At 30.9% G+C, this 13,415-nt stretch overlaps 1 protein-coding gene across 5 annotated transcripts in view; it reads left to right on the top strand.

Moving 5' to 3' along the window:
• Window positions 1–13,415, top strand: part of Csmd3 (CUB and Sushi multiple domains 3) — a 1,151,628-nt gene that overhangs the window by 110,472 nt on the left and 1,027,741 nt on the right. For all 5 annotated transcript variants that reach the window (XM_046464911.2, XM_058585685.1, XM_058585684.1 and 2 more), the window contains exon 2: window positions 10,002–10,224. In XM_046464911.2, coding sequence (XP_046320867.1) covers window positions 10,002–10,224 — 223 coding nt within the window. The remainder of the gene's footprint in view (window positions 1–10,001; window positions 10,225–13,415) is intronic.

Raw genomic sequence — 13,415 nt, 5'->3', positions numbered from 1 at the left:
GACACTTTCAGGATAATTCTGTAAAGCCTATAGCACTTCTAGTGCATGACTACTCAAGCATTTGCTCAGTTTGAAAACAGCATATTATAGACCAGATATTTTCTCAAATGTTCTGAACAAGCACATCTTCCTCCCTGTTCCAAGGGATTTCTAAGTGTTCATGCCTATATTCAACATTAAAAAGTTTACAAATCTGTCTAGGCTTTCAATTCTTCAGGCAGCGGCTCAAGTCATTCATTAAATGACTTAGAATCCTCTCTGGTCTTTTCTCAATATGCACATAAGCCTTCACATACTCATATCCTCAAGAGTATATTAGAACTTTTTAAAGTCTGCTATGGAATCTCTTTCTCCAGATCTTTCTTTTAAGTTTTGGCCTGATTGTCATTTATTCCAATTTAGCAGCTTTAGGCAGTTGCAGTGTTAAACTTTTTTTTTTTTAATTCTCTGGGAATAGGGCTTTAATCACAGGGTGATTCCATGTCAGATCATATAACAACATCTGTGAATAGTTTTCCAGGTAGCAGCAGGATAGGTTAAATCATGACAACATTCTGGGTGAGAAAGGAATTTGTTAAGTAGCTCTGAACCTGGTTTATCCTCCACTTGCTGTAATGCTGCTATTTTTCTTAGCTGCCATGGTTGTAAGGCTGCTAGTTTTCAAGCTTACTACTGGGAAGACAAGCAGTTGTAGTTTGAGCTACTATGCCACTGATGATGTTAGTGAGGTGAACATTTTTCATTTTGAATTTGTTCTCATAATGGAAAAAAGAATATTGATACAGTCTTCATAAGAGCAATATGCCATCTGCCTAATTAAAATTAAATAAATTCATAGAAAATAATATCTACTTAAATTATCCTTTGAAAACTTTACATTTTTTAAAGTTTTTTTAATGTAAGTTTTTGATAGAGAATCCAGTGTTACTTAGAGTTTTGGAAGCTGTTCAAATGTTTTTTTTTTTTTTTTTTTTTTTTACAATCTTTAGAGCCTCTCTCAAACATCCAAATTTAGGTACAACCTAAGGAAAGGATTTCTACTTTTTTGACATTTATTTGTACTTGTGCCATTAATAAGATAAATTTAATAAGTTCCTCTTAGATTTTTCATAAAATATGTAAGGGTAAACTGATTCAAATATTAAAAGCTTTGTGGGCAAAGAGCTTGAAATGTAATGGCCATAAATTTGAAATGGATTTAAAGATTACAGAATTAATGGTATGAAGTTTGTAGATTTTATTTCCTCTGGGGATAAGGATCTGAAAACACAGATTCAGTAGAACTCAATAACATAAATATGTGCAGTAGAGTTTATTTAATAGCAGAAGATAATTTGAATAAGTTAATAATTCAGAGATCCAAAGGATGAGATATACACTAATAAGTTTAATAGGTAAAACTCATACATGTTTTATCAGCTATAAAATGTACACTGTAAGTATATGTGATCTAACAAGGTTATTGAGAAGATTAAATTAGACAATATATGTTCCTAGAAAATAGAAATCTCAGTAAATTAATATTTTAGTGGAAGCTTTCAGTATTTTATGTTTCTTTCTTTGTGGATGTTATGGTGAAGATCACCAGAAAAACAAATAATGAAAATCAGATTTTTTTCTTTAGAATTAAACTAATAAATCAACACATTTTTGATAAGAATAGAACAAAGTGCTTCCCATGAAGGCCAAATGGCATCTGAGCCAATAGTATTTATGATCAAACAAATTCTGTCAGCATATCTAAAAAAATAATTGCCAGAGAGAAGGGTGTTTATGTAAGTTTTGTACCAAAAAATAAGATGAAATATTAGAAGTGAACATTAGCATTATTTATTATAGTATTTACCCAAGAAGCAAATGTGTTCTGGAGGTAAGCATAAACAACTAGCAAATTAGGTGCTATATTACACATTTGAAAGATAAATGTAATGCCTCTTACTCTGAATAGATGCATTTTAATTAATTTATCTAAATTAATTACACATATACTGTGAATTAATAGTCTTACTGACCTTGTGACATAGAGAGAAAACTATGTTACTAGAAGGAAATACCTGCTGTGTAGTTGTTTACCTCAGACTCTATGCAATTACCTATTGTAAGTCTAGTTCTGATGAACAGACTCCTTACCTGTGTTGCTTATTCAATTTTCTGATAATCTGAGACTAAGATCTGGATCTTGAATTATGAAATGTTCACTTACAAAATTTTCTGGGACCAGAAGAACATTTTAGGAGACAGCAAATGTAGCTTAAGCTCTAAACAAACTTTTTGGCACACAGTCTAGTTTCTCTCTAAGGATTGCACATAAAACTCTTTTCCATCTTACAACTCTTTCATCATCAGGGAGCTCTGGGAAGAGCAAGATACTGAGAGATGATTTTGAAACTGGATAACTCCCTCTACCTAATGAGAAGCTATTATATTCATCAGACATATTTGGGAAAAAGTAGATATATTTGTTAAAGTAATCAAGAAGAAAAGTGATCTGATATGTTCTTTGGAAAAGCATATGTAAATTCCACAAAGAAAAAGTAGGCTATCTTATATTATTTATTAGTAACAGAAAATAAATATTGGACAGAGATTAATTCAAATTAACATTCAATACTTATGTATTTTTTCACTGCTGAAATAAAAGTAGTTTAAATAATACATATTTATGAAAGAACTCAGCAATAAAATTTAAATTGATTTTTATATTATTTCTCTTGCCGCTGAAAAGCATTTTTCATTTAGTAAGAGCTATAATTCTTATAAGCAAGGTGTGGTGTCACATGCCTTTAATCTCAGCAATTCAGGAGGCTAAGGCATTAATACAAGTTGGAGGGCAGTGTCAACAATTTAATGAGGCACAAAACAAGTTAGGGAGACCCTGTCTCAAAATTAAAAAACGATCAAGGATGTAGCTTAATAGTAAAGTGCTCCTGGGTTTAATCTCCAGTACAAAAAATAAAAAATTATATACATATATATGTGTGTGTCTGTATATTTCTATATATATATAGAGAGAATACATTTATACTCTGTGTGTAAATTATATATTATATGTATTATATAATTCTTATGTCTACATTTATGTTGTTAATTTATGAATAATGCAAGGAAGATTATTTTGAAACCTTAGGCAAAATACATGCTAGTGTCCTTTAGTTAATCAAAACTCACATTGAACCTGATCCTAAAAGAAACTAAATCAGGTTGAGCTTTAAGTTAATTTTGGGCTTCAAACAGACTGAACTAGTTGTATTACTGGATAATCAAGTAGTTGATTATTAATATTTTTGCTAGTAGTAAAAGAAAATAACTTGAATAACAATTGAATAATGTGAGGCATTTTAATATTTTATTTTACATTTTCAATTAATTCATTGCTTTAGTTAAATCTTTAGTTAAATCTGTCCAACATCTATGAGAAACTATATTAGGCTTTGAAGCTATAACAAGAAGCAAGACAGGTGATCCACCAAATGGCTGGAACTGACATTCTACTGGAAAAAAAAAAAAAAACTCATAATTTCAGACAGTGATTAATGGTTCAAAATGTGAATCAGAGTAAAGTGATCGTTACTAAAATGGGGTAAGATGGTCAAAAAGATTTCTCTAAGTTTAAAAGGGCCAGCATAAATTAATATTTTATTATAATGAATTGAAAGTATCAATGTGGAAACATCATAATTCTTCCAAGTTTATTTGTAGATTCAAAGTCATCCTAATCTCAAATCTAAGCTGCTCCTTTTTATATACATTGATAAATTGATTCTAAAGTGTTTATGGAAATGTTTAAAAAAATTAAGCCTATCTTGAAGAAGAAAAATAATGATGAAGAACTTGCATGACCAAACAGTAATTAACTTACTTGGATAATGTGGTACAGACCAATGGATATAGTATACGGAAACAGGACTACACAAAATTTCATATTTATTGACAACCAGCTGTGGGTAGGAAAGTGTGGCCTTATACATAAATGGAGCTAGGTGATTTGTATATTAATTTAATTAAATAAATTAATCCCATCCCTGTTTCACCCACAAAAAAAGATTGATTTTAGATCTGAATATGATACAAAATGGATAAAAACTTAGAAGAAACTATAGGATAATTTAATTGTGAATAAATATAGAAATGCATACATATAAAATTTTGAATAAAAGTTTAGAAAGTCACATAAACCTGAGGATGATGGTTAATTCAAGAAGAATAAAGATATTGTGATTAAAACAAATAACAAAAGCATTCTAAAGAGCGTAATAGTTTAATCTTGATATACTTACTAGTAACATGAGTTTCTATTTTTAATTAAGTTTTCCATATATATCCATTCACTTGGTGTACTTTTTATATATTTAGTGTTCTTATAATAAAAATAGCTTAAAACAAAAAAGCCCTTCTTGAAGTAATATCTTTTGAGATTTTTCATATAACATATTACAATTTCCTGAAAGTTTTTGGCATACTAGAAAAGAATGTTGTTTCACAATGAGTGTTATTAGTTCTTATAAAGGATTTATAAATATGTACTTCTACTAATAAGAGAGTAAAAATATAAATGCACTTACTACCACCTTTTAAGATGTCTGTTATTCAAAAATTGATAAAAAAAAAAATACTATGTTATTTGTATCTAAGTTTTCTCAGTATGGAAATGTGTGATGTCATACGGTATTTGCAAAGGAAAAAATATCAGGAAGTATTGAAAAAACTTACTGAATTTCTACTAAATGTTTAGTTTCTGTCTCTTGCTACCATGGTATTTAAACAAATTTTTGAAAGACTTAAGAGAAGCTTGTTGTATAAAAATACATCATAAGTGATAAACATTAAAACTAGAAGTATCATGAGAAAAGCAATAGATAAATGGAAAACGACACTTTACTTCATTGTCTAATAAGTGATTTTTACACTGAGGACCTGATGAACAGCTATGTACATGTGCCTCAGTCCATGCTCTGCCTGGAGGAAAGAGTGGTGAGTCAACTTTGTAGATCCCAGATCACCTACAAGAATTTAAAAAATCTGGTTCATGGGTGAAAAATTAAAGATGGATCATTACTCAGTAAAAGGGGGTGACTGGTAAGATGAGATGTAAGGTGCACAGAGAGACAAATGGATGTTTTGACAATGAGAATTAGTCAAAGGATACTGTTAAGTAAAGAAGTGACAGGATTCGGTTTGTTTTTCCTTGAGATGACTTTAGCATCAATGTGGATAACTGGCACAAACCAGCAGGGTGAATTAGATACTGCTAAAATGCTCCAGGCAGCAGATGAGGAACAACTGAATGAAAGCCAAAAGATTTGAAATAGAAAAAGAAGGATGAGAGATAGATGTGAGAGAGTTTAAAGAATGTACTGATGAAATTAGAGAATAAGAAGAATCCTAGAGGATATGAAGACTAGTCTTTGAAATGGTATGTTACATCTGCATACAGATTAGAAGAAAAATGGCAATATAAAAATGAAGATGTGTATTTTTTCATAGTTTATAATCATAAACTCTACACTGTACCTAGTCAAAAGTTACATGTATGGTTGTCGAGAAAACTGTAAAAGTAGTAGATAGAAACCCAGTAAAGGGATGCTTTTAGAAATCCACAGAAAAAGGTTGGGAATGTAGCTCAGTAGTAAAGTGATTGCCTAATGTGTGAGGTCCTGGGTTCAATCCCTGTTTCAAATAAGTAAATAAGTAAGTAAGTAAGTAAATAAATAAATAAATAAATAGAATCCATGATATCAGGGAAGAAGATATCATCATGCAAGCAATTAGAAGGTATTTCCAACGTGGAAAAAAATGGTCAGCAGTTTCAAATGCATGAAGACAACAAAAAGGATAAAAATGAACTGATTTTGATAATAAGAAGGTCACAAGTAATTTTTGCAATAATCAGGTCAACACAATTGAACATAGAAGTCCAGTAGCAGTAGTTTTAAAAAATGGTTAAAGACAGTGGACAAAAATGTGAATATTACTGTGTCCTCAAAATTGGGTAGCCCCCCAAATATATAAATAAATAAATTTTAAAATACCATCAAAATTTATAAAATAACCACTACTTTGTTTTATACATATAGGAAAGATAAAATAAAGGCTTGAAAGTAAAATAAGGAAAAAAATTAAAAACCCATATTGTTAAATAAACTCCCATTGACCAATAAATCTAGTAATGAAAATTTTAGTTATAATTAAAGTATAAATCAACTCTTTTAAGTGAACATTAATAATCAAAATTTGAAAAGTATAAGGCACCAGAAATTGTCAAAGGTTAAATCTGTGAAAAGCTACAATGCCAGTTTTTAGAAATGATTTTTCCATAGATCTCAGTAACTTGTCTAAATTAACATTTGCTCCCATGTGTTCTTTTAGCAAAATGTGCGTACTCAGATCATAGACCATAACTTACTCTGCAATAATAGCTTAAATATTCCTGTTGTCTCACATTTTAGTTCATCAGGTCCCAGGAGAAAGCTTAGAACAATGTCTTTTGTATCATTTTACCCCCAAGGCATGATATATATTTTAATATGCTTTTTATCACTGTGACCAAAAGACTTTACCAAGAATAACTTATAAGAAGAAAAGGTTATTTTGGCTCACAGTTTCAGAAATTCAGTCTATTGTCAGCCAACTCCATTGCTTTTGGTCTGAGGGGAGGCAGAATCTGGTGGTGAAAGAGTGTGGCATAGCAAATCAGCTCAGAACAGGGCAACCAGTCAGCAAGAGCAAGTTCCACTCACCATGGAGTTGAGCTCCCAAAGGCTCTCACCCAGTAACTTACTGTCTTTTGTCTATCTGCCTAGAGTTACCACTCAGTTTATCCACATCAGTGGATTAATCCACTGATATGCTACTTTTCTCATATTCTAGTCATTTCATGTCTTCTTAACATTCTTGCATTGTCTCACACATGAGCTTTTGGGGTCACCTCATATCTAAACCTTAACAATATATGTAATGAATGGATGAATGGATATGGAAGAAGAACTGTCAGAGGAGATAAGTAGAAAAGGAGATGATGACCCACATGTACAATAAAGAGCAATAACAGGTTGGGATTTTATGAGAGCATGAGCAAACTTGTTTTACTTAGAAGTGACCATATGAAGGCAAATACAAATTATCAATCAATCATCACAAACCTAAGTGTTTACTAAAAAAGTGGTGAAAAAGGAAAGATATCCTTTGAAAATGTGGAAATGATTTAAACAGGCAATTCTTAGGGAAGAATTATGAAGTGATGAAAAGAATGTAGCAAATATATCAAAAGTAATCTGATAAATGGAAAATAAAATACTAAAATAGCATATTTGCCTTGTAAAAATTGCCTTTAAACAAATCTCATGTTGCCAGAATTGGGGCTGCAAGTGGGAAACACTTCATACTATGGTATTAGCATATAAAAAATTGCATTTAGTAAGATTAACTTGATTGTAGCTATCTAAATTCAGCAGTCCCATATCTTGGATTCCATCTTAAAGATATATTATATAAGTACACAAGGATATGGTTCCAATGTTGGTTTTTAATGCTGTTGTAAGCATAAAAATAAAGTTATCAAAGGATTAATAAAATAAATTATAATACAGGCATACAATATCTAAGTAGCTATGTAGTCATTAAGAAACAATGCAGTAGAGCAAAGGAAATAGCTCAATGTTAGACTGCTTCCTTAGCATGCACAAGGTCCTAAGTTCTGTCCCCAGCACTGGGGGAAAAATGTAGTGCAAGTATATATCTAAACAGAGAATATCACTGATATTTTAAAAATAAATATAAAGATTCAGAAAAATATACACATTATGACTGAGTTCATTTGGAAAAAAATTTCAAATTCACATAAATATAGCTATGTGTGCATGTACCTAGAAAAAGCCTAGAAAGGGAAACACTGGACTGATAACAAGGACAAACCCTATGGGGCATAAGTTTTTTTTTTTTTTTTTTAATACTCTTTTAAAAACTCCATTTCTGACCTTTCACAACTTTTTAGTGCAAATTTTAAGACTACTATTGGAAAAATGTACATTCTTATGAATAATGTCATATTTAATTTAAATATGATGGATAGGAAAGCTTAAAAGAGGTATAATTCCTAATTTGCTTAAAGAAGTAAAAAGGAAGAGAAAGGACTTGAAATACATAAATAAGCAGGCTCTTAAAAAATTACTGGACAAAGCCAAGCATGTTATTTTAGGACATATGTCCTTTTCTAAATCCATCAGGGTTATGGGGCTTGAGAATATATAAAACAGACCACAGATCAGATTGTAGCTAAAGGGATTCATGCTCACATTTTGTTATGAAGTTCAAATTGGAAGCTGTTCAGGCAGAAAACTAATAAAAATGGGTGATAGCTAATTAACCTAAGGCTTCAAAGTAATTGCTCTGCAAAAAGCAATTTAAAAGGAACCTTTTTATTTATTTATTTATTTATTTATTTATTTATGAAAATCATAAAATGCCCTATTTGACTTTTGGTGCATGAGCAAAAATATATGAATATATACAGATATTTGATTTTTTAAAAAAAATTTCACCTGATCCAACTTCTTGGTAACATTTTAAACTGGCAATAGAATAACAAGAACTATGTTTCATATCTTAAGCTTAGTACTTTGCCATATATGGAGATAGTAGGAGTAGATCCCAGAACTAAATACAGCTCAGAGTGCAGCTCAGAGTGTGGAATTCTATTTATTCATGCAGCACTGAGCCATAATCCTTACCATTAGAATCAAGAGTCAGTTACACCAGACAATATGACTGCTTAGTGGAGATCTGACTACCATACAAACAGGAGATCCTGCTGTGAAGAGAGGATGGAATGAATGTGTGACATCCAAAATGAACTTCTATCTGCCACAATGTACCAAACTGGGCTCTAAAATTCTGGCACAGTTTCTTTTAAAAAAGATGTATACTTACATAAAATGTCTTCATTTCTTCCCCAAAAAAGGAGTCCTAAATTTCTTGCATTTCTACAACCAGTTCCCAAAACTGATGTTGTGGGTAATGTGGTGTTCTTTTCCTCAAATTTGCTTGGTATCTGTAACTTCCAGTTTCCTGGAATTTAAGGTTAATACGGGACTCAGAGATGTGGTTGATAATATCTGGGTGAAGAGTTCTGAACAGAATTTCTGATCCTGATTACCTGCCTCTAGGTCTAAGCTTTATTAGCATGTACTCTCAATAAACCCTGGGACTATCTTTTATGACCAATGTATTAATCTTTGGGTTTTTATATTACACCATAGGATATAGGATATTATATATTTAAATAAACTAATTCCTCAAGAAATAGAGTAAGCGTTCTAGATATCTCCAGGAGTCACACTTACAATCACTTTTAGACCTCCCATAGAGTCAGTTAGTGTAGAACTCAAGACCTTTGTTGTCAGTTGCCCAGGATCCATATGTTCAATACATTTTTCCCCAACTTCAGGATTCATTCTGATGCAATTAATCTGATTATGCCCTAAGGGCACCAAATGCTCTGATCAAAATTAGAAAAATCATAATAGACATTTAAAAAATCCCTTTTTTATAATCAAGGTGGGTTCACAGGTGGGTCCGCTTTTTTAAAATAAATATGAGTTACATGGTAGAGATATCAGCCTGCCATAAAAGTGATCATGCTTTGCCAAGAAAAGGTAAAATTAATTTGTTGAGAATCAATATATATCCTATGGTCATTCAATTTTCAATTCTGTAAATTTCCACAATTAGATTGTAAACTATTTAAAGATAGAATTGTGTTGTGTTGGAATATGCAATGTGTAATTAATCAGATATGTTGGGTGATTTTATTTTGTCAATTGGTTTATAATTATTAACCTCAACAGGATAAATAATTCTAATATTTTGTTACATATGTATTTTTAAATCTGATAATATCATTTAGAAAATTGTTAATATCAAAAAACTTTTTGAAATAGTATTTTCCCTAAATTGTTTTTTGTTTTATATGCTATTAATATCTGTTTATTTGTCTTTTTTTGCAGGATTTATTTATACATGTGGTGGAACGTTAAAAGGACTTAATGGCACCATAGAAAGCCCCGGTTTTCCATATGGATATCCAAATGGTGCAAACTGTACATGGGTAATAATAGCAGAAGAACGAAATAGAATACAAATTGTTTTTCAGTCATTTGCACTAGAAGAAGAATATGACTACTTGTCCTTATATGATGGACATCCTCATCCTACAAACTTTAGGACAAGGTTAGTGTATTTTGAATAAAAGAAGAGAAGAAATGTATTTTATGGGTAATATTATTTTACATATGATATAGTTATAATAAAGTCATATTGATCATCCAATTATTATTCATTTAGAAAGACATCATTCCATAAAAATTATCTCCATATCTCTCATCTTCTAATACTAGCACATTATCACTACCTCACAAAAAGATGAATGCAAGTTGAATTTTGACCACTTTAGAGTGGTTAGGCATATTTGGGGGTTTAAAATTATTATCTCCAAACTTCATTCATTATGGGAATAACTCTTGGTAAAATGAAAGCATATTATATAATGTTTCTTTTAGTGGTATGTATCCAATTCTAATGCAAATATATAACAATATACAAAATACAATTACAAAATATCATGAATACATTAGTCACACATTGGCAGAATACATTGATTTTAGATAATGTGTGCACATATATGAATGGCTTATCCTTTTATGTCACAAACTGGGACATTCATGTGTCTGCCCCTGTAAATGAAAGCATTAAATTTTAATCTAATTGATAAAACATGTAAAAATTAGCTAGTATCCTCTTATTAAAGTGGTTCTTCACAGTTTTTTTTTTCTTGGCACCTAGTTAATCTAAAAAACATAAAGCACTTTTTGGTGTCTTATACAAACACTCAATTTAAACATGAATCAACTATAACTCCACCCAGAAATTTTAAATATCAAGCATTACATATTTTAGTCCTAGATTAATATACCTGTAATTACATATTTATTTTTTAGTAAATGTTTTCAACTTGCAATTTAAAACATTCTTAGCAGATAATATGTAGGAATTAATGACTTTTTACTAAAGAATACTTGGCTATATTTGAATTATGATTCTGTGAGTTTGTCTTTGTATCTAACAATTTAAATTGTTTTCTTGCTTCCCTGTTTTCCAGGAGGCAGATTATCAATGTTAAAATTGTATACACTCATCAGCCTTCTGTATTAATTTGCATTTTTTTTTCATTTTAAATAAATTTTATGTTTATTATCCTTCCAGTTTTAGTAGTGAAAAAGATAATACAGTGCAGAAAATGATGGGCCCACAGGTGAGATTTACATCAGAGTGTGAGGTTTGTTGTTCACCAGCTGTTTGAGCACTCCATACCATCTCTGCTTAAACTGGGAGATGGTGATACTAAAGGGGATGTTATACATTTCACTGTACTCTTTTTTGACAATCATAGAGAAATCATGTGTGAAACAACTACATGAATATAAGGTCCTTTTAGTACACATGTGAACTGCTTCCTGTCAGGAGGACAGTTAAAAATGCTTGAGTTGTTTGAAATCACATATTAATGCAAATAAAAGTTCACTATCTTGATTATAGGTAAGGTCTATTTTCATTCATTTTTTTTTTCTCTTTGTTAATTTACTGCTTATTTCTGATTTCTTCCTCCGCTTACACTGTAAATTCCTTCTGTATAAAAAAAAAGTATCCTGTATGGCATACACTTATGCCCACGTTAAACATCATTTCAAATATTATCAAATGCTGACCCACTTTTGCCAATGACAGCATTAAATCAAGACAGAAATCCTAGAAGCACATATGCATGCATGCTTACCTTCAGTAGCATATGTGTGTGTGGCTGGGAGAGAGGTCTTTCCATGTAAGGGTTCTGACCATGGGAATATACAGGACAGAGCTCCTCTGGTGAGCAAACAACCAGGGAGTAACAGGAACCCTGTTTCCTCTGGTTGGAATGTTTTGCAGTCTTTCCCAGGCACTCTTAAGATAACCACTGCTTGCATGGCCAGAACACATGTCTAATCATAAGCAAAACATTTTACATTGTAACCGAATGTAATCTGGTATAAATAAAGCCAGCAGCTCAGACCAGCAGCCATTTTGCCATTTAGCCATTCTGCCTCTGCACCTCACTTCTATCTCCCTTTGATTTCCTTACCTATACACACCTGTGTATAACCGGTCAGATTATAGGCCATAAAAGAGAAGGTACATTCTAAAATTTTGAGACATCTAAAAGGATGCACATAAAAAGCACACAGACTATTATGTATTTTCTTTACACCAGCAATTCATGCCCTATAATTGGTATAAATCTAAAAAGGAAGTAATCCCCTTAACATTATCTGCTAGTTCCTATAAAATTGCTGATAGTATTGTTATATCTATTCTCTCTAGGTCACCTTGTAAATTAGAGAAGATTATTATTTTATTTCTGCATTAAAATAAAAAACAGTTGTAGCCTCTGGAAAGTTGAAAGACTTTGAGAGATTGAGATAACTATTGTTCTCATTCTTTGCTTACTAATATGTAAATTGGAAAAAGTAGCATTTAATTTACAGAGATTTTATGAGGATTACGGTGTAATAAAGCTCAGTAAATCTAACTCTTGGCAATTATTTAGTGATTTCTCTGTACCCAACACTACTAGATGTTTTGTATTCAACACAGTATTTAACTTCTTCTCTACCCAAATGGTGTGAAATAATTACTGTTATCATTCTCATCATTTTACAACTGGGAAAATGAGGCTTTAACTACTTGCCCAAGGTTAGTATTGTTGAAAGTAGCATGAAGCAGGGCCATCATAACAAAACAAATTTAGCTCAATTCAGATTTTATGCTCTTAACTTTAGTTATGACTAATTATTTGTAATCCTCAAAATTTATGTAAAATTAAAACATTTTTCTTTGCTTCATTTCATAAAATTTGATAAGATAAATCATGAAAATAATATTATATGTATTTGAAAATATAAGTATTACATGTATTTGAAAATAATTATTTATCTTAAATATTTATTTATTAAATATTTAAACATTAAATATTTATTTTCAAATACAATAAAATATAAAATAATGGAAAGATAATCTACAAATATATTCTTGCTATTTGTTTTATAGACTGTGATCTAATATGTACTTTTAAAACATTCTGTTCACTGTAAGATGTTTAATGCATCTATCTGTTGCTCTTTGTGCTTAAAGAAATACAGTTGCTAATGTTATAGCTTATTTTAGTTAGCACGACTGGGGAAAAAAATCCAATGTGTAACCTTCAGCCTCTACCAGACTGTGTTTACATGCAAAATCTACTGTTTGATTAGAAGTTGAAACTGCTGCTGGCAGAGTTAGATTCATGTTTGCATCTGTTTCTTTGACTCACTGTTTTCCAGCTTTTTGTT

The sequence above is a fragment of the Marmota monax genome, unplaced genomic scaffold (assembly GCF_021218885.2).
Source record: "Marmota monax isolate L192 unplaced genomic scaffold, Marmota_monax_Labrador192_F-V1.1 WCK01_AAM20220418_F8-fsc00003, whole genome shotgun sequence".
Taxonomy (NCBI): Eukaryota; Metazoa; Chordata; class Mammalia; order Rodentia; family Sciuridae; genus Marmota; species Marmota monax.
This window is presented reverse-complemented; position numbering and strand designations above follow the sequence as displayed.